Here is a 20,581-nt window from a genome sequence, read left to right as displayed (position 1 = left end):
ACCCCTTCCCCTTACCCTGCCTCGCTGCAGACCCCAACCCCTTCCCCTTACCCTGCCTCGCTACAGAACCCAACCCCTTCCCCTTACCCTGCCTCGCTACAGACCCCAACCCCTTCCCCTTCCCCTGCCTCGCTGCAGGGACCCCCACCCCTTCTCCCTTACCCTGCCTCGCTGCAGGGACCCCCCCCCTTACCCTGCCTCGCTGCAGGGACCCCCACCCCTTCTCCCTTACCCTGCCTCGCTGCAGGGACCCCCACCCCTTCTCCCTTACCCTGCCTCGCTGCAGACCCCCACCCCTTCTCCCTTACCCTGCCTCACTGCAGAGACCCCCACTCCTTCCCCCTTACCCTGCCTCGCTGCAGAGACCCCCACTCCTTACCCTGCCTCGCTGCAGAGACCCCCACCCCTTCCCCCTTACCCTGCCTCGCTGCAGAGACCCCCACCCCTTCCCCCTTCCCCTGCCTCGCTGCAGACCCCCACCCCTTCCCCCTTACCCTGCCTCGCTGCAGAGACCCCCACCCCTTCCCCCTTCCCCTGCCTCACGGCAGAGGAGACCCCCACCCCTTCTCCCTTACCCTGCCTCGCTACAGAGACCCCCACCCCTTCTCCCTTACCCTGCCTCACTGCAGAGACCCCCACCCCTTCCCCTTATCCTGCCTCCTTGCAGAGGAGACCCCCACCCCTTCCCCCTTACCCTGCCTCGCGGCAGAGACACCCACCCCTTACCCTGCCTCGCTGCAGAGACCCCCACCCTGCAGAGACCCCCTTACCCTGCCTCGCTGCAGAGAGACCCCACCCCTTCCCCCTTACCCTGCCTCGCTGCAGAGACCCCCACCCCTTCTCCCTTACCCTGCCTCGCTGCAGAGACCCCCACCCCTTCCCTCTTACCCTGCCTCGCAGCAAACCCCTTCCACCTTACCCCACTTCGCTGCAGAGACCCCCACCCCTTCTCCCTTATCCTGCCTCGCTACAGACCCCAACCCCTTCCCCTTACCCTGCCTCGCTGCAGACCCCAACCCCTTCCCCTTACCCTGCCTCGCTACAGAACCCAACCCCTTCCCCTTACCCTGCCTCGCTACAGACCCCAACCCCTTCCCCTTCCCCTGCCTCGCTGCAGGGACCCCCACCCCTTCTCCCTTACCCTGCCTCGCTGCAGGGACCCCCCCTTACCCTGCCTCGCTGCAGGGACCCCCACCCCTTCTCCCTTACCCTGCCTCGCTGCAGGGACCCCCACCCCTTCTCCCTTACCCTGCCTCGCTGCAGACCCCCACCCCTTCTCCCTTACCCTGCCTCACTGCAGAGACCCCCACTCCTTCCCCCTTACCCTGCCTCGCTGCAGAGACCCCCACTCCTTACCCTGCCTCGCTGCAGAGACCCCCACCCCTTCCCCCTTACCCTACCTCGCTGCAGAGACCCCCACCCCTTCCCCTTACCCTGCCTCGCTGCAGAGACCCCCACCCCTTCCCCCTTCCCCTGCCTCGCTGCAGACCCCCACCCCTTCCCCCTTACCCTGCCTCGCTGCAGAGACCCCCACCCCTTCCCCCTTCCCCTGCCTCGCTGCAGAGACCCCCACCCCTTCCCCCTTACCCTGCCTCACGGCAGAGGAGACCCCCACCCCTTCCCCCTTCCCCTGCCTCGCTTCAGAGACCCCCACCCCTTCCCCCTTACCCTGCCTTGCTGCAGAGACCCCCACCCCTTCTTCCTTACCCTGCCTCGCTGCAGAGGAGACCCCGACCCCTTCCCCCTTACCCTGCCTCGCTGCAGAGACCCCCACCCCTTCCTCCTTACCCTGCCTCACTGCAGAGACCCCCACCCCTTCCCCCTTACCCTGCCTCGCTGCAGACCCCCACCCCTTCTCCCTTACCCTGCCTCATTGCAGAGACCCCCACCTCTCCACCTTACACTGCCTCGCTGCAGACCCCCACCCCTTCTCCCTTACCCTGCCTCGCTGCAGACCCCCACCCCTTCTCCCTTACCCTGCCTCGCTACAGAGACCCCCACCTCTCCCCCTTACACTGCCTCGCTGCAGACCCCCACCCCTTCCCCCTTACCCTGCCTCACTGCAGACCCTCACCCCTTCTCCCTTACCCTGCCTCGCTACAGAGACCCCCACCCCTTCCCCCTTACCCTGCCTCGCTGCAGACCCCCACCCCTTCTCCCTTACCCTGCCTCGCTGCAGAGAGACCCCACCCCTTCCCCCTTACCCTGCCTCGCTGCAGAGACCCCCACCCCTTCTCCCTTACCCTGCCTCGCTGCAGAGACCCCCACCCCTTCCCTCTTACCCTGCCTCGCTGCAGAGACCCCCACTCCTTCCCCCTTACCCTGCCTCGCTGCAGAGACCCCCACTCCTTCCCCCTTACCCTGCCTGGCTTCAGAGGAGACCCACACCCCTTCCCTCTTACCCTGCCTCGCTGCAGAGACCCCCACTCCTTCCCTCTTACCCTGTCTCCTTGCAGAGACCCCCACTCCTTCCCCCTTACCCTGCCTCCTTGCAGAGGAGTCCCCCACTTCTTCCCTCTTACCCTGCTTCGCTGCAGAGACCCCCATCCCTTCCCCCTTACCCTGCCTCGCTGCAGAAACCCCCACTCCTTCCCTCTTACCCTGTTTTGCTGCAGAGGAGACCCCCACTCCTTCCCCCTTACCCTGTTTTGCTGCAGAGGAGACCCCCACTCCTTCCCCCTTACCCTGCCTCCTTGCAGAGGAGATCCCCACCCCTTCCCTCTTACCCTGCTTCGCTGCAGAGGAGAACAGCTCGCGGCTGTTGATCTGCCCCGCGTCATAAAGTGCAAGCTGCTGAAGGATCTTCTGCTTGGCCGGGTTTACCACGATCTGCCGGGACGGCAAGGACGAATCTGTGGCGGAGACGAGAAGAGTTTTCAGTAGTGAGTTCCCTGCCTGGGGTTGAGGTTGGGGAGATGAGCTTGTGGACAAGCAGAGATAGTTGCAAGTTCACCACCTTGTGTTGTGTTCTGGAGCTACTGATGAGACCCGAAACTAGACGACAGGACAAGCAGGAATTCAAGATAACCTTTTATTCGGTAAAACTGCGCCAGCCCCAAAATTCTACTCAAACTCATACTCCACAGCACCACTATTTAAATGGTTTACCCCAGAAAAGTTGAATCCTTGATTAGGACAACAACCAATCAGTGGGACTGGTTTCAGCTGATCATTTTGGCTTGCCGGAACACCCCGTGAGATTCCATTCATCGTAAATAGAACAAAACACAATAGAATCAATGAAAAACCGCACGTCACAGAGACAAACACCCAATGAGCAAAAACAATAAAAAATAAGCAATGAATGTGGAGAACGCAAGTGATTGCAGGGCAAAAGAAGGGGCAGTGTGGTTGAGGAATAGGTCAGCTGGTCGAGCGGAGCTGCAACAACAACCTTGTACCCAGCATCAGCAAGACCAGGGAACTGGGAGAAACGAGGCTCCCTCCCTCTCCCCCAGCTCCTGGTCTCATGAGGTGGGGACAAGGGTGCTGGGAGAGGACCCACACGCAGGACACAAACACGTCGTTCTTAGGTACAATAAAATAGCCTTCATTCCTTGCAACACAGACGATCAGGAAATCAAGGACAAAGAGGAACAGGAACCTCAGACTAGGGGACTAGGGACTTGGATTGCCGCAGACCTGGGACGTGGAAACAGGCAACTGGGATTGCCCCGTGGACCTTGGGCATTGACAGTGGGAACTTGGACTTGGACAGGGGAACATGGACAGCCGCGGACCTTGGACTTTGACAGTGGGAACGTGGACAGCAGCGGACCTTGGACTTTGACAGTGGGAACGTGGACAGCAGCGGACCTTGAACTTGGACAGTGGGAACATGGACAGCCGCGGACCTTGGACTTGGACAGGGGGAACGTGGACAGCTGTGGATCTTGAACTTGGACAGTGGGAACATGGACAGCCGCGGACCTTGGACTTGGACAGTGGGAATGTGGAGAGCCGCGGAGCTTGGACGGGGGAAACATGGACAGCCGCGGACCTTGGACTTGGACAGTGGGAACTTGGACTTGGACAGGGGGAATGTGGAGAGCCGCGGAGCTTGGACGGGGGAAACATGGACAGCCGCGGACCTTGGACTTGGACAGTGGGAACTTGGACTTGGACAGGGGGAATGTGGAGAGCCGCGGAGCTTGGACGGGGGAAACATGGACAGCCGCGGACCTTGGACTTGGACAGTGGGAACGTGGACAGCAGCGGACCTTGAACTTGGACAGGGGGAACGTGGACAGCCGCGGACCTTGGACTTGGACAGGGGAACATGGACAGCCGCGGACCTTGGACTTGGACAGTGGGAACGTGGACAGCCGCGGACCTTGGACTTGGACAGTGGGAACGTGGACAGCCATGGACCTTGGACTTGGACAGGGGGAGCATGGACAGCCGCGGACCTTGGACTTGGACAGGGGGAACGTGGACAGCCGCGGAACTTGGACTTGGACAGGGGGAACGTGGACAGCCGCGGAACTTGGACTTGGATGGGGGAACGTGGACAGCCGCGGACCTTGGACTTGGATGGGGGAGCGTGGACAGCCGCGGACCTTGGACTTGGATGGGGGAGCGTGGACAGCCGCGGACCTTGGACTTGGATGGGGGAGCGTGGACAGCCGCGGACCTTGGACTTGGATGGGGGAGCGTGGACAGCCGCGGACCTTGGACTTGGATGGGGGAACGTGGACAGCCGCGGACCTTGGACTTGGACAGGGGGAACGTGGACAGCCGCGGACCTTGGACTTGGATGGGGGAACATGGACAGCCGCGGACCTTGGACTTGGATGGGGGAACATGGACAGCCGCGGACTTGGACAGTGGGAACATGGACAGCCGCGGACCTTGGACTTGGACAGGGCAACGTGGACAGCCGCGGACCTTGGACTTGGACAGGGGAATGTGGACAGTTGCGGACCTTGGACATTGACAGTGGGAACGTGGACAGCCGCGAACCTTGAACTTGGACAGGGGGAACATGGACAGCCGCGGACCTTGGACTTGGACAGGGGAATGTGGACAGTTGCGGACCTTGGACTTGGACAGGGCAACGTGGACAGCCGCGGACCTTGGACTTGGACAGGGGAATGTGGACAGTTGCGGACCTTGGACTTGGACAGTGGGAACGTGGACAGCCGCGGACCTTGGACTTGGACGGGGGGAACATGGACAGCCGCGGACCTTGGACATTGACAGTGGGAACGTGGACAGCCGCGAACCTTGGACTTGGACAGGGAGAACGTGGACAGCTGTGGATCTTGGACTTGGACAGGGGGAATGTGGACAGCAGCGGACCTTGAACTTGGACAGGGCAACAAGGACAGCCGTGGATCTTGGACTTGGACAGGGGGAACGTGGACAGCCGTGGACCTTGGACTTGGACAGGGCAACAAGGACAGCCGTGGATCTTGGACTTGGACAGGGGGAACGTGGACAGCCGTGGACCTTGGACTTGGACAGGGGGAACGTGGACAGCCGTGGACCTTGGACTTGGACAGGGGGAACATGGATCGTCACAGCCATGACTGGGACCCTGGGGACTAGGATCCATGGATCACCGCGGCCGGGAACATGGAACCTGGATCATCGTGGACCCTGGACTGAGAGACTAGGACCTTGATTCACCGCAGCCAGAAACGTGGACACTAAAACACAGGACAGGAACATTGAGCCAGTACTCCTCCTTCAGATCAGGAATCGAGCCGGAACTCCTCTTCAAGGGGACAGACGCGGACACAGGGCATGAACGTCGAGCCAGGACTCCGCCTTCCACTCACCCCGATTGACCTTGCCCAGACCCACTCCGGCGAAGGAAGGCGAATTGCTGGAACTCCGATGCTGGCTGAATAACTCTGGCTTGTCATAGAGACGGCGACTTGCTTCTTAACACTCTCGCCCCGAACGGCTAAGGCCAGGGGCTTATAAGCGGCCGGTTTGGGTCGAGAGTAGATTACCTTAATTGCCAGCTCAAGGGACACATGAAACGGAATTAGAAGGGAACAAAGAGTCAATGATCCAGATCATAACACAACCTAACTAAATTTAAAGGGGAACCGATCCGGACCATGACACCTGGTGCGCAGGGTGGGGGTGGGTGTCTCGATCTGAGGGCTGGTGGTCCGAGCCACTGGATGTATGGACGGCCACTTGGGCGTGCAGTGTCTGTTACTGCGTCGAGTGGGTGGGGTCCAGTGAGAGCGGTCCTGCCTGAAGGGAAGAGTGGGCTCCGGCAATGACACATGGGAGGAGGTAAGTCACTGGCAAAGTTAAGAAACAGCACAGGTGGTTGCAGGAAGAGCTACAGGCGAACACAGAAAACACCACAGGAGACACGGGGTGGCTACAGGCGAACACAGAAAACTCCAGGAGAGACCCAGGAAGAGCTATAGGCAGACACAGAAAACATCACGGAAGACACAGAGATAGCTACAGGTGAACACAAAAAACACCACAGGAGAGACGAGTAGACAGAAAATACCCTGGGCGGACACAGGAAATATTGCGGCAGGCACGGGAAGAGCCAAAGCCGTACACTTTTAGAAACGTTAGATAAATGCACTCTTACCTTGGGAGTCGGTGGACAAGAAGGATGCGTGGGCTCCGTGGGGCTCACCCGAGAGCAGAGGCCAGGATGGGCTGTCCACTGGACGCAGGGAGGGGTGGAGCCAGGCGGAGCTGCTGAGGCTCTGTTGCCAGGGGCCGGTTGAACTATAATCGCTCTCCACGGGCTGGCAGAACTTGGCCGGCCCCGGTGGGGTGCACTCGGGGATGGGGGCTGCAGCCCAGTCCCGGGCGGGGTTGGCCGTGTCTCCGGCAGCGAATCGGTAAGTGTTCTGCACCGGGCTCAGCGATGAGCGCTGGAGTCTGTCTGAGAGCTCCGGCACCAAGATGTTGGGGAGCGAGGCAGCCTCCTGACAGGGCGGCGTCCGCAGATGGTTCCTCAGCTTCTCCAGCCTCTCGTACACCTGCAGCAGGGGTTAGGGAGGGAGGGGGAGAGAGAGGGGGAGTGAAGAGGATGGAGAGGGAGAGAAAGAAAGAGAGAAGGAAAGAGAGATGGAGGCAGCAAAGGAGGGAGTGAGAGGGGGAGAGAGAAGGGGAGAGTAAAGGGAGAGAGACAAATTGGGGTGAGAGAGATGTGGGGGAGAGATGGAGAGGGGATGTGGTAAAGGTGGGAGATGGGGTGAAAGGGGTGAGAAGGGGAGGGGAGAGGGGGTAAGGGGGAGAAGGGGTAGGGGAGAAGGGGTAAGGGGGAGAAGGGGTCGGGAAGGGAGAGAGAAGAGGAAATGTGAATGACTGGCTTATTTATTGCATGTATTGATCTTACAGATTGTTCATACAAATAATCGAGACAGTATAAGGTAGGGGACAGGCTCTACAAGGTGGAATAAGTCCACCAGAGTATATTTATATCGTCACTGCCAGGCTGCAATTGAGGACAATAGATCAAGGTAGGTGAATTGATTTATTAATTCACACACATACTGAGTTACAGTGAGAAAAGACGGTGTCTTATGGAGTCTGTTTCACTACATCAGAGCATTAGTATCTAAATCACAGACAAGAGAAGATCTGCAGATGCTGGAAATCGGAGCAACACACACAAAATGACACAGCACGCCAGGCAGCATCTATGAAAAAAAAGTAGTTGGGTCAAAACCCTTCAGCAGGACTGGAGTAAAAAAGCTGAGGAATAGGTTTAAAAAGTGGGAGGAGGGGAGAGAGAAACACCGGGTGATAGGGGGAGGGAAGTAAAGGTTGGGAAGTTGGTAGGTGAAAGAGAGAGGCGGCTGTGGAAGAAAGAAAAAGGGGGAGGAGCACCAGAGGGAGGTGATGGGCGGGCAAGGAGGTAAGGTGAAGCAGGGAAAAGGGGACGGGAAATGGTGAAGTGGGCAGAGGCATTACCGGAAGTTTGAGAAATCGATACTCATGCCATCAGGTTGGAGGCTACCCAAACAGAATATGAGGTGTGGCTTCATCACAACAGTGGATGGACATATCAGAACAGGAATGGGAAATGGAATTAAAATGGGTGGCCACTGGGAGGTCCTGCTTGTTCTGATGGATGGAGCGTAGATGCTTGGTGAAGTGATCTCCCAACCTACATCGGGTCTCACCGATATACAGGAGGCCACACCGGGAGCACCTGCTACATCGATGACTGCATTGGTGCTGCTTCCTGCACCCGTGCTGAGCTCGTCAACTTCATCCACTTCACCTCCAATTCCCGCCCTGCCCTCAAATTCACCTGCTCCATTTCCAATACCTCCCTTCCCTTTCTTGATCTCACTGTCTCTTATCTCTGGACAGAGCTTATTACAAACCCACAAACTCTCACAGCTACCTGGACTATACCTAGTCCCATCCTACTACTGGTAAAAACGCCATCCCTTTTTCTCAATTCCTCCAACTTCACTGCATCTGCTCTCAGGTTGAGGCTCTTTATTCTAGAGCAAAGAAGCTGTCCTCCTTTTTCAAAGAAAGGGACTTCACTTCCTCCACCATCAACGCTGCCCTCTACCGCACCTCTGCCATTTCATGCTCTTACCCCATCCTCCCGCCACCCCACTAGGGATGGGATTCTCACCTACCCCCTCACCAGCCTTTGTGTCCAGCACATAATTCTTCAAAACTTCCGCCACCTCCAGCTGGATCCTACCAGCAAACACATCTTTCCCTCCCCCCCATTTTCTGCTTTCCGCAGGGATCGTTCCCTATGTGACTCCCTTGTCCGTTCATTCCTCCCCACCAATCTCCTTCTTAGCACTTATCCTTGTAAGCAGAACAAGTGTGACACCAGTCCCTACACCTCCTCTCTCTCTACCATTCATGGTCCTAAACAGTCCTTCCAGGTGGGGCAACACTTCACCTGTGAGTCTGTTCGAGTCATTGACTGTGTCTGGTGTGGCCTCCTGTATATCAGTAGATTGGGAGACTGCTTCACTGGGCATCCACTCCGTCCACCAGAACACAGGACCTCCCAGTGGCCACCCATTTTAATTCCATTTCCCATTCCCATTCCGATATGTCCACCCATGATCTCCTCCACTGTCGTGATGAAGCCACACTTAGGTTGGAGGAACAACACCTCATATTCCGTTTGGGTAGCCTCCAACCTGATGGCATGAACGTTGATTTCTCAAGCTTCCAGTGATGTCCCTCACCCCCTCATTCATTACCCATCCCCTTTTCCCTTCTTCACATCGCCTTGCCCGTTCATCGCCTACCACTGGTACTCATCTCCCCCTTTTTCTTTCTTCCGTGGCCTTCTGTCTCTTTCACCGATCAACTTCCCAGCTCTTTATTTTAGTTGTCTCCAAACGCCAGGCCACGGACCGGTACTGGGCTGCAAAGCACGTGCTGCTGGGCTGCGAAGGAACAATATGATTTGTCGATGAGTCGGCTGCATCTTTCCTCATTCCCTGTCACACCCACTGTTGAACCTGAATGCACGCAAGGTCATCAGTCACCTAAACGCAGTGATACCCTAGCGCCAGGGATTACTGGTTGGCCTCGGGTAACCGGCCATTGCTACTGGCCTGGAGCGCGGACAGGTGGGTGCCGCCTCTAAACCTGTTTAGCACACTGAATGTTCATGGGGAACCCGGTGCTAAAATATTCCCAGACAACCTAATTTGGGCTCAGAGTTTTGTAAGTAGCAGAGCAGCTACCTCGGGCCAAACTTTGGTCGGCCGCTCTCTCCGGACTGCGACCGCTGCGGCACTGGCACGAGGATCTCTGGCCCTGACCTTGTCCTCTCACTGGTGTGTTGCAATGATTTTATATGTTCATGCGAGGAAAATATGTGCTGTGTGTTTAATATCCAAACGTTACTTAAAATGTTATGATGCTTTTGACATAAGTGACTTATAATTGACTTACCACTATATTCATGTGAGGAAAAAATGCGCTGTGTTTAATATTAAATTCGTTGGATAAACCCTTTTAGAATTGAAATTGAGTGTATTAGCCACTTATAAATGACTTATAGTTGACTTATCACCTTTATTCCGGTCGTGATTAACACCCCCCCCGGCACCCCCGTCGGCCGGTCCACAAGAATATTGTCAATATTAAACCAATCCGCGGTCAAAGAAGGCTGGTGAACCCTGTTTTACTTCATTCCACCTCCTCCAGGTTTCACCTGTCACCTGGTGTTTCTCTCTCTTTTTACACTTTTTAAATCAACTCCTCTGCTTTTTTCTCCAGTCCTGCTGAAGGGTTTCGCCTGTACTTTTTCCCCATAGATGCTGCCTGGCCTGCTGAGTTCCTCCAGCATTTTGTGTATTTTGCCCGAAGTGCATTAGTACTATTCAGTAATATATCAGTACTATTTATGTACAGTGGCTATAAAAAGTATTCACCCCCCCCCCCCCCCCCGGGAAGTTTTCATGTTTTATTGCTTTACAACATTGAATCACAGTGGATTTAATTTAGCTTTTTTGACACTGAGCAACAGAAAAGATACTTTTGTGTCGAAGTGAAAACAGATCTCTACAAAGTGATCTAAATTAATTACAAATATAAATAATACAAATAATTGATCTCATGAAGACTTACGCACTTCAAGTTAGTATTTAGCTGATGTACCTTTGGCAGCAATAACAGCCTTAAGTCTGTGTGGATAGGTCTCCATCAGCTTTGCACATCTGGACACTGCAATTTTCCCCCATTTTTCTTTACAAAACCATTCAAGCTCTGTCAGATTGCATGGGGATCGAGAGTGAACAGCCCTTTTCAAGTCCAACCAAAAATTCTCAATTGGATTGAGGTCTGGACTCTGACTTGGTCATTCCGGGGCATTAACTGTTGTTTTAAGCCATTCCTGTGTAGCTTTGGCTTTATATTTGGGGGTCATTGTCAACCATAACAGAGTCAATGAAAGACCACCCCAGTTTGGGCATTCAACCAGTGTGCAAAACACAACAAACTGTGGAAGTACAAAAAGAAAGAAATAACAATAATAATAAATAAATAAGCAATAAATATCAAGAACACGAGGGGGGGGAGTCATTCATTCTTTGGGGCACTCCTGTGGATGTTTGTGAAGAAAAAGAATTTCAATGATTTCTCTGACATTAAATGTATCTTTGAAACCTACTGAAGAGTCCGTAGGTTGTGGGAACATTTCAGTGATGGGGTAAGTGAAGTTATCACTCAAGAGCCTGATGGTTGAGGGGTAGTAACTGTTCCTGAAGCTGGTGGTGAGAGTCCTGAGGCTCCTGTACTTCCTTCCTGATGGCAGCAGCAAGAAGAGAGCATGTCCTGGGTGGTGGGGGTTCCCTGGTGATGGATGCTGCTTTCCTACGACAATGTTTCATGTAGATGTGATCAATGGTGGGGAGGACTTTACCCACGTGTATAGTTTTTATTATTACGTATTGCAATTTTCTGTTTCTGTAAAACAATGAACAGTGGACCCAGCTCTGATCCCTGCAGTGCACCATTACTACATCCTCACACACCCGCCCCCTCCATCTGCCTCTCTGCTACACTACACAACCACTATTCTGAGCTTAGAATTTCCCATTCCCTACCACAATCCACATCTCTGCAGTTTCTTGTGGTTGCGGGCAGAACAGATTCCCTACCGTGATGCATCCAGAGAGGTCGCTTTCTATGGTTCATCACAGAGGTTAGGAGAGGCCCTCAACTATTGGTGTTGGTTTGTTATTGTCACGTGAACCAAGATGCAGTGGAAAGCTGGTATTACGGTCTGTTCATTACACTGCATTGGGGTAGAACACAGAACGCAGAGTAAAGTGTAACAGAGAAAGCTTAGCACAAGTAAACAATAAGCTTCAAGATCGTCAGAATCAGGTTTAATATCACTGACATACAGCACTGAGCAAAAGTCTTATGCACACATATATATAGCAAGAGTGCCTAAGACTTTTGTACAATGCTGTAATAATTTTATAAACTGCTCTGTACTGCTGCTGCTGCTGCCAGGAAAACAAAACAAATTTCATGACGTGAGAGTGATGATAAGCCTGATTCTGATATGGGTCCCTATTGTGGACTGGGAGCGGGAAGGCGGCAGGGAGAGAAGCATCATGGTTGGGGAGAAGGGAGGGAGCAGGAAGCACTAGAGAAACATTCTGTAATATCAATAAACCAATTGTTTGGAATCAAATGACCTTGCCTGGTGTCTCAGGGCCCGGTGTGTCTGTTACCCGCACCACCCCCTCACCTTGGCACTCCGTCTCTGCCACCTGTCCTGCAGAGATCTACCCTCACCATTCCCAGCAGACTTTGCTCCTGTCAGATTTACAAACTCGCTCTCTGACAAATGCAGTGCTGTGCAAAAGGCACCCTGACTATGCAAACATTTAGTGCAGCACTGTGTGTTGTATAATTTATTGTTCTGCAGCAACAGAACATTGCAATACATAATAATAAAAACTATACACATGGGTAAAGTCCTCCCCACCATTAAGCACATCTACACGGAACGTTGTCGCAGGAAAGCAGCACCCACCACCCAGGCCCTGCTCTCTTCTCCCTTCTGCCATCAGGAAGGAGGGACAGGAGCCTCAGGATTCACACCACCAGGTTCAGAAACAGTTGTTACCCCTCAACCATCAGGCTCTTGAACCAATGGAGATAACTTCACTTGCCCATCACTGAAATGTTCTCTGACTGGAGGCCTGTGACTAGTGCCGCAGGGACGTGTGCTGGGTCCGTTGTTGTTTGTCGTCTATAGCAACAATCTGGGTGATAACGTGATGAACTAGATCAAGCCGACAACACCAAGATTGGGCGGTGTAGTGGACAGTGAGGAAGAATACCAAAGCTTGCAAACTGATCTGAACCAGCTGGAGAATTGGGTTGAGAAATGGCAGATGGAATTGAATGCAGACAAGTGTGAGGACAAATCAGCGAGGGGAGTGGTAGGGCTCTGAGCGCACAGTCGAACAGAGGGATCTGGGAACACAGGTCCATAATCAGTATCACAGGGTCATAATGAAAGCTTTTGGCATAAATCAGAGTACAGGAGCTGAGATGTTACGTCGAAGTTATCTAGACGTTGGTGAGGCCTCATCTAGAGTATTGTGTACAGTTCTGGTCAACTGCCCGCAGAATAGTTTGAAAGACTACAAAGAAAATGTACAAGGATGCTGCGGGGACTCGAAGACATAAGTTACAAGGAAAGGTTGAACAGGTTTGGACTTTACTCCCTGGAGCATAAGTGAATGAGGAGAGATTTGATAGAGGGATGGAAATTATCAGAGATATAGAGAGGGTAAATGAAAGTAGGCTTTTTCCACTGAGGTTGGGTGAGACTAGAAGTAGAGGTGACGGGTTAAGGGTGAAACCTGAAGGGGAACTTTTCCAATCGTGAGGGTGCTGAGAGTGTGGAATGAGCCAGCATGCAAGTCCGACTGCAACACTTGAGAAGTTTGGGTAGGTACGTGGATGGGAGGGGTATGGAGGGCTCTGGTCCCACTGCGAGTCAAAGGGAATAGCAGTTTAATAGTTCAGCATGGACTGCTTCTGTGCTGTAGTGTAAAAAAAATATACCTTTGTCATCTTTGGTCTCTTCTTCCTCTTGCGGTGGAGGCAGTCAGAGGCCAAGACGCAGAGCTGTAGTGGAATGCCCCCCGTGCAGGCCCCCGCCCGCTTGTCAAGGTAGTTCTTGCAGACCTTGATAGCTACTTGCTGGCTCCTGGCCACGTCCGACGACACAGAGCACTCCTGCTTCTCCTCCTCACTGTCCTCTTCCTCCTCGAGGATGTCCTTCTGCTCAAAGTTGAAAATAAAAGGGGTTAGCATGGGGCGTCAGAGTGTAGAGTTTGATTCGATGTAGTCCTCCCCGTGGAATGCATGGGTTTTCCCAAGTGCTCTGGTTTCCTCCCACACTCCAAAGGCATACTGGGAAGGTTAATTGGTCCTGGTAAATTGCTCCATGATTAGGTTAGGGTTAAATCAGGGTTGTCAGGGTTTGCTGGGCAGCACAGCTCGAAGGGACTAGCCTGTTCCACAATGCACCTCCAGATTTATTATCTAAGAACGAATATGTCAACATAAACTACAGAGATTCATTTTCTTGCAGGCATTCACAGTAGAACAAAGTAGTACAATAGAATCAATGAAAAGCTACACACAAACAACCAAAGTGCAAAAGAAGACAAACTGTGCAAACACACAAAAAAAAACAAATAATAATAATAAAAAATAGTAAAATAAATAAATAATACTGAGAACATGAGTTTTGGAGTTCCTGAAAGTGAGTCCGTAGGTTATGTTCAGTGATCAGTTCAGCGTTGGGGTGAGTGAAGTTATCCTCACCAGTTCAGGAGCCTGATGGTTGAAGGGTAATAACTGTTCCTGAACCCGGTGGTGTGGGACCTGAGGCTCCTGTACCTCCTTCCCGATGGTCTTAGCAAGAGAACATGGCCTGGATGATGGGTGACAAAGGCTTTGAACCATCAAAGCAAAGACAAGAAAACGCAGGGAAATGGGATTAGTAAAGATGGGAAAAGGCAGGGAAATGGGATTAGTAAAGATGGGAAAAGGAAGGGAAATGGGATTAGTGTAAGTGGGTGCCTGATTGTCAGTGTAGAGCCTGATTCACTGCGACAGCTGAACCAGCCTTCCACCCTGTCCCACGTGACTGGGGAAGGAGGCACAGGAGAAACTGCTTCCAATGGGGAGGAGTCTCACCAGATACTTGGAATTTGCTGATCCTTCATTTTCCAAAGCCTTCCTTCCGGTCAGAATTTCAAGCAGCACCTACAGAGAGAGGCGGAGAAGGCAGGTAAGTTTGTGTGTGCATGTGTAGAACCCTGTAACAGGCCCTTCCTGCCCAACAAGCACATGGCACCCAATTACATACATGTGACCAAAAGACAGAGAATTAGGCCATTTGGCCTATCAAGTCTTCTGCATCATTCCATCATGTCTGATTTATTATCCTTCTCAATACTATTCTCCTGCTTTCACCTCTGTAACCTTTGACACCCTGACTTATCAACCTCTGCTTAAAATATTCCACAGGCGTGCGCAGGAATGAGTTCCACAAATCCACCACTCTCTGGCTAAAGAAATTCCTCCTCATCTCTGTACTAAAGAGGACGTCCTTCTATTCTGAGGCTGTGCCCTCTTGTCCTAGACTCCCCAACTATAGGAAACATCCTCTCCATATCCAGTCTATCTAGGTCTTTCAATATCTGTTAAGTTTCAGTGAGACCCCTCCCCCCACTCTTCTAAACTCCAGTGAACCATTAAGTGCTCCTCATAAGTTCACGGGTTCATTCTCTGGACCATTTAGTAGATAAGGTGCCCAAAACTGCAGTCTGAAACACGGTGACCTACTAACCCGTACATCTTTGGAATGTGGGAGGAAACCGGATCACCCGGAGGAAACCCACACGGACACGGAGAGAACATACGAACTCCTCATTGGACCCGGGCTGCTGGCACTGTTAGGCTAACCGCTGTGACAGTGTCGCCCTTAAAGGGTCTCAGATTGCAAGACCCTGCAGCGGATAGTGAGGTCAGCTGAGAAGATCATCGGGGTCTCTCTTTCCCCCATTACAGACATTTATACCACACGCTACATCAGCAAAGCGAACAGCATTATGAAGGACCCCACGCACCCCTCGGACAAACTCTTCTCCCTCCTGCCGTCTGGGAAAAGGCTCCGAAGCATTCGGGCTCTCATGACCAGACTATGTAACAGTTTCTTCCCCCAAGCTATCAGTCTCTTCAATATGCAGAGTCTGAACTGACACCAGCTTACTGCCCTCTACTGTGCCCATTGTCTTGTTTATTATTTATTGTAATGCCTGCACTGTTGTGTACTTTATGCAGACCTGGGTAGGTCTGTAGTCTAGTGTAGTTTTTTTGTGTTGTTTTTACATAGTTCAGTGTAGTTTTTGTACTGTTTCATGTAGCACCATGGTCCTGAAAAATGTTGTCTTGTTTTTACTGTGTACTGTACCAGCAGTTATGGCCGAAATGACAATAAAAAGTGACTTGACTTGACTTAAAGACAGACAGAGTACCTCAAGGTTGAACAGTATCGCACGTTCGACTCGGTGTTGGGTGCCACGGGGGCGTAGCAGTTAGAGCGTTACTATTACAGCTCGGGGCGTCAGAGTTCAGTTCCAGCATCCCCTGTAAGGAGTTTCTACGTTCTCCCCACGACCACGTGGATGTCCTCCGGGTACTGCGGTTTCCTCCCACAGACCAAAGATGTACCAGTTAGCAGGTCAATTGGTCGCTGTAAATTGTCCTGTGATGGCACTAGGATTAAATCAAGGGTTCCTGGGCTGAAGGGCCCATTCCCCACCATATCTCCAAATGAATAAACAAAATGATAACTGCCTAACTACAGTAATTGCTTCTGCCTGTGTAATGTCCATATTCATCCATTCCCCGTACAGCCCTGCTAGTTGCTAGGTTGTCATTATTGGAAGTTACAGTTTTTTTAACTAATACTTTTTATATGATTTGTACTTTTAACAAACTCATGTATTTTCCACAGTATGTGGTGGTTCGTCCCCACTCACTGGCAGAAAGTGGTATAGCAGCTCAACTCACGGTTTATCGCCTTTCTCAGTTTTCATTGGTTAAGTGTTGGCACATGACCATGTCATGTAATTGATTTAATTATGTGGACTAACTAGTTTATTCTTATCTTTAAAGTGATAGACGTTTCAGAGGCACCAGCTTTTCTTTGCTTCTTTTATTCTTTAGCCCTTTGTCTTCGCATTGTGCCTCAGCTCTTTAGTTTGCTTAGTAAATGTTCGTGTGCTTGTATTTTAAAACAAACTGAAATCCTCGTCATTCCTGACTCCCTTAAGTACCGTAAGGATCAGAAAACACACAGAGATCCAAAGCAGCAGACTGTGGAGAGGCACTTGAGGGCTGCCCCCAGCACATCTTTAGGTAAACTGTGTTTTGATGTACATGTGATAATAGGTCTGATCTGTATCCGTTGTATCTGCCTCCTCCTGCATCCCTGGCAGCCCGTTCCAGATACCAGACCACATTTCTGAACGTTCCCCTTTTAAATGCAGACCTTCCAGTACTAAACAAAGACTTGGAAGTAAGTCTTTGGAGACCATGATCAGCAACAAGACCTGGCTGGACCTAGGGATGAAAATCGTGGCCAGGCTGGGGTGTTGGGCAGGTCTCCTCGAGGTACTGCCCTACCAAGGCAGGGTGGTGGTCATGAACCAGCCGGGGGCCTCCATGTTGTGGTATCGGATGGTCACCTTGACCCCACCCTCTGCCTTTGCCACAAGAAAGCAGAGGAAATTAATAGAGGTAACACAAACAAAATGCTGGAGGAACCTAGCAGGCCAGGAAGTATCCGTGGAAAAAAGTCTTACTCTGGGGCAACAGGAAATACAGGACACAGAATACTCAGCAGATGCTGGGGTCAAAGCAACACGCAAAACACGCTGGAGGAACTCAGCAGGTTGGGCAGCATTCATGGAAACGAACAGTCAACATTTCGGGCTGAGACCCTTCGTCAGGACTGTAGCAGTCCTGCATCTCCTGATGGGAGAGATCGGACAATCCCTGCTCTGTGTCTGTACACGGCTGGTGGCTTTCCAGCCTCAGGACCCTACAGAGCTTCCTGTAAGCTCAGCACTTTCCCAAGTGGCATACTTTCTCATGACGTGACTACCTCTGCAGAAGCTGCCCAGCTTCTATCAGGACCCGCTAGGAAACAAGGAACATGGTTGCCTCGAGCCGCTGGAGGAGGGTGGGGTCAGGGAACGGCCCATCCCTGCCGTACCTGACCGAGTGGCTCACTGTATGTGGTGATTCTGGATGAGCCCACCTCTGCTCAGCTGGAGGTGCTCATTGGACCCAGGCCACGGAATCTTACCTGGGAGCCAGTCCCACAAAACCTGAGCCATCTCACAGTCAGAGGTGCAGGGAGGAGGTACTCATGTGGCCTGCTACTCCACACCATCCATTTCATAGCTCTCATTCACCGCGTTCTGACACGCCATGGCAGTCGGTCTTTCCACCTGGGAGCGGGAGTCCTTTTATAAGGCTGCCCTTGTCTTGCACACTGGGGACCGAGGGGTGGAGTCACAGGGTGATATCCTGTAACAAGTTGTTGTGCAGAGAGGTGTTTCAAATCTGTCAGTCATCACAGAGATGAGGACAGGAATGTAATCATTTCAGCTGTGTTAGTCAGGATTTGTCTGTTTTTTGTTCGGAATGGGAATGTACAATGGCACTGAACTGGTTTGAATTTATAATAAATGTATTTCTGTAAAAGGTCAGACACAGAATGAAGCTCCCTCAACACCGTCCCATCACACACTCCCGGGGTCAGACACAGAGTGAATCTCCCTCCACACCGTCCCATCACACACTCCTGGGGTCAGACACAGAGTGAATCTCCCTCCACACCGTCCCATCACACACTCCCGGGGTCAGACACAGAGTGAAGCTCCCTCCACACCGTCCCATCACACACTCCCGGGGTCAGACACAGAGTGAAGCTCCCTTCACACCGTCCCATCACACACTCCTGGGGTCAGACACAGAGTGAATCTCCCTCCACACCGTCCCATCACAAACTCCCGGGGTCAGACACAGAGTGAAGCTCCCTTCACACCGTCCCATCACACTCTCCCGGGGGTCAGACACAGAGTGAAGCTCCCTCCACACCGTCCCATCACACACTCCCGGGGTCAGACACAGAGTGAAACTCCCTCCACACCGTCCCATCACACACTCCCGGGGTCAGACACAGAGTGAAACTCCCTCCACACCGTCCCATCACACACTCCCGGGGTCAAACGCAGAGTGAAGCTCCCTCCACACCGTCCCGACACACACTCCCGGGGTCAGACACAGAGTGAAGCTCCCTCCACACCGTCCCATCACACACTCCCGGGGTCAGACACAGAGTGAAGCTCCCTCCACACCGTCCCATCACACACTCCCGGGGTTATATATGGTCATCCAGTAAGGAAGGGGGCATGGAGGGCTGAGGGTGTCCTAGTCAACTTGCTCCTGGGGCTGGCGAAATCCGCCATCCGTGGGTCTTGGAAACGGGTGGCGGGAGGATCTCCCCGGGCAGACTGCCTGGCAATGTTTAGGGGGTATGTTCGTGCCCGGGTAAATATTGAAAAAGAACACGCGCAGTCCACAGCGGCCTTAGAGGAGTTTTGAGACCGTTGGGCTCCGTGGGGTGTAAATGCCATCGTGGATAGAGATGGCAACATTCTGGTGTAATGTCTATTGTCTATTTGTAGTGCAGTAATTGTGTTTGCCACTGTTTTGTATATATTGTACAGCACTGATATTTGTAATAAAGGATTTTGTAATTAAAATAAAAGGGGTCAGACACAGAATGAAGCTCCCTCTACACCGTCCCATCACACACTCCCGGGGTCAGACACAGAGTGAAGCTCCCTCCACACCGTCCCATCACACACTCCCGGGGTCAGACACAGAGTGAAACTCCCTCCACACCGTCCCATCACACACTCCTGGGGTCAGACTCAGAGTGAAGCTCCCTCCACACTGTCCCATCACACACTCCCGGGGTCAGACACAGAGTGAAGCTCCCTCCACACCGTCCCATCACACACTCCCGGGGTCAGACACAGAGTGAAACTCCCTCCACACCGTCCCATCACACACTCCCAGGGTCAGACACCAAATGAAGTTCCCCGTGTCCAGTTCCATCGCACAGCTGAATCTGCCACTTACCACGCCGAAGCTGTAGGTGTCGAGCTCCACAGCCAGTTGTCCACTCTTAATGTACTCATCGGGAAGGTACGCCAGCGTCCCCCGCAGAGTCCTCGTCCGAGCCACCGTGCAGCTGTTGCCCGAGTTGTTGGAATAGCGGCTGAAACGAGCCAGGCCAAAGTCCCCCAGCTTCGGAACAAAGTGTTCATCCAGGAGAATGTTGGAGCTGCAACACAGGGGAGGGATGGAGACTGAGACGAGCCCGAGGGAGGGGGTCCCAAGCACAGGGGGAGGGCTGCTTATCATCTTGCTGCATTGTTACCTCAGGGATGGAGGTAGCGGATCTAGTCCCCAGATCGATTTGATACTCTTCTGAACAGCATCATGGTTCATGAGCATCACCACATGCACTCTCCCTCAGCCCCAACCCCTCCCTCCATCCAGCTCCAAAACGCCCCTCATACATTCACATCCACTCGCTGCCCCCTCACTCCTCTACCCCCTCCACCCTCCCATTTTCCCCATTTCCACGGCTCCTTCCCACCCTCTCTGTACCCTCCCCTTCCACTCCCCATTGCCCGTCTCCTTCGCCCTCTCTGTACCCTCCCCTTCCACTCCCCATTGCCCTTCTCCTCCGCCCTCCCTCTCTCCCCTCCATCCTGCTCGCAGTCTATGCCACTCCTGTCCATTCCCAGCCTCCCTCTGTCCCAGCCTAGAATTTCCTTTGCCTCTGCCCTGCCACCTGTTCCTCATCTCCCCTCTCCCCCCAGTGTCCTCAGCTTCCCACCACCTGTGCACCATTGTTCATCAGACTTCGGAGCAAAAAGCAGCTTATTTGGCCCATTGAGTCTGTGCTGCCATTTAATTATGGCTGATCTATATGCTTGTCTCAACCCGGTTCTCT

At 52.9% G+C, this 20,581-nt stretch overlaps 1 protein-coding gene across 2 annotated transcripts in view; it reads right to left on the bottom strand.

Moving 5' to 3' along the window:
- irak1 (interleukin-1 receptor-associated kinase 1) overlaps positions 1-20,581 on the bottom strand; it is a 118,010-nt gene that overhangs the window by 9,677 nt on the left and 87,752 nt on the right. For both annotated transcript variants that reach the window (XM_059949638.1, XM_059949637.1), the window contains 5 exons: positions 19,699-19,903; positions 14,671-14,739; positions 13,528-13,746; positions 6,572-6,971; positions 2,727-2,852 (listed from right to left, as the gene is read on the bottom strand). In XM_059949638.1, coding sequence (XP_059805621.1) covers positions 2,727-2,852; positions 6,572-6,971; positions 13,528-13,746; positions 14,671-14,739; positions 19,699-19,903 — 1,019 coding nt within the window. The remainder of the gene's footprint in view (positions 1-2,726; positions 2,853-6,571; positions 6,972-13,527; positions 13,747-14,670; positions 14,740-19,698; positions 19,904-20,581) is intronic.

Source organism: Hypanus sabinus, chromosome 24, assembly GCF_030144855.1.
Source record: "Hypanus sabinus isolate sHypSab1 chromosome 24, sHypSab1.hap1, whole genome shotgun sequence".
Classification (NCBI taxonomy): domain Eukaryota; kingdom Metazoa; phylum Chordata; class Chondrichthyes; order Myliobatiformes; family Dasyatidae; genus Hypanus; species Hypanus sabinus.
The sequence above is the reverse complement of the archived record's forward strand: the minus strand, read 5'-3'. Positions and strand labels throughout refer to the sequence as shown.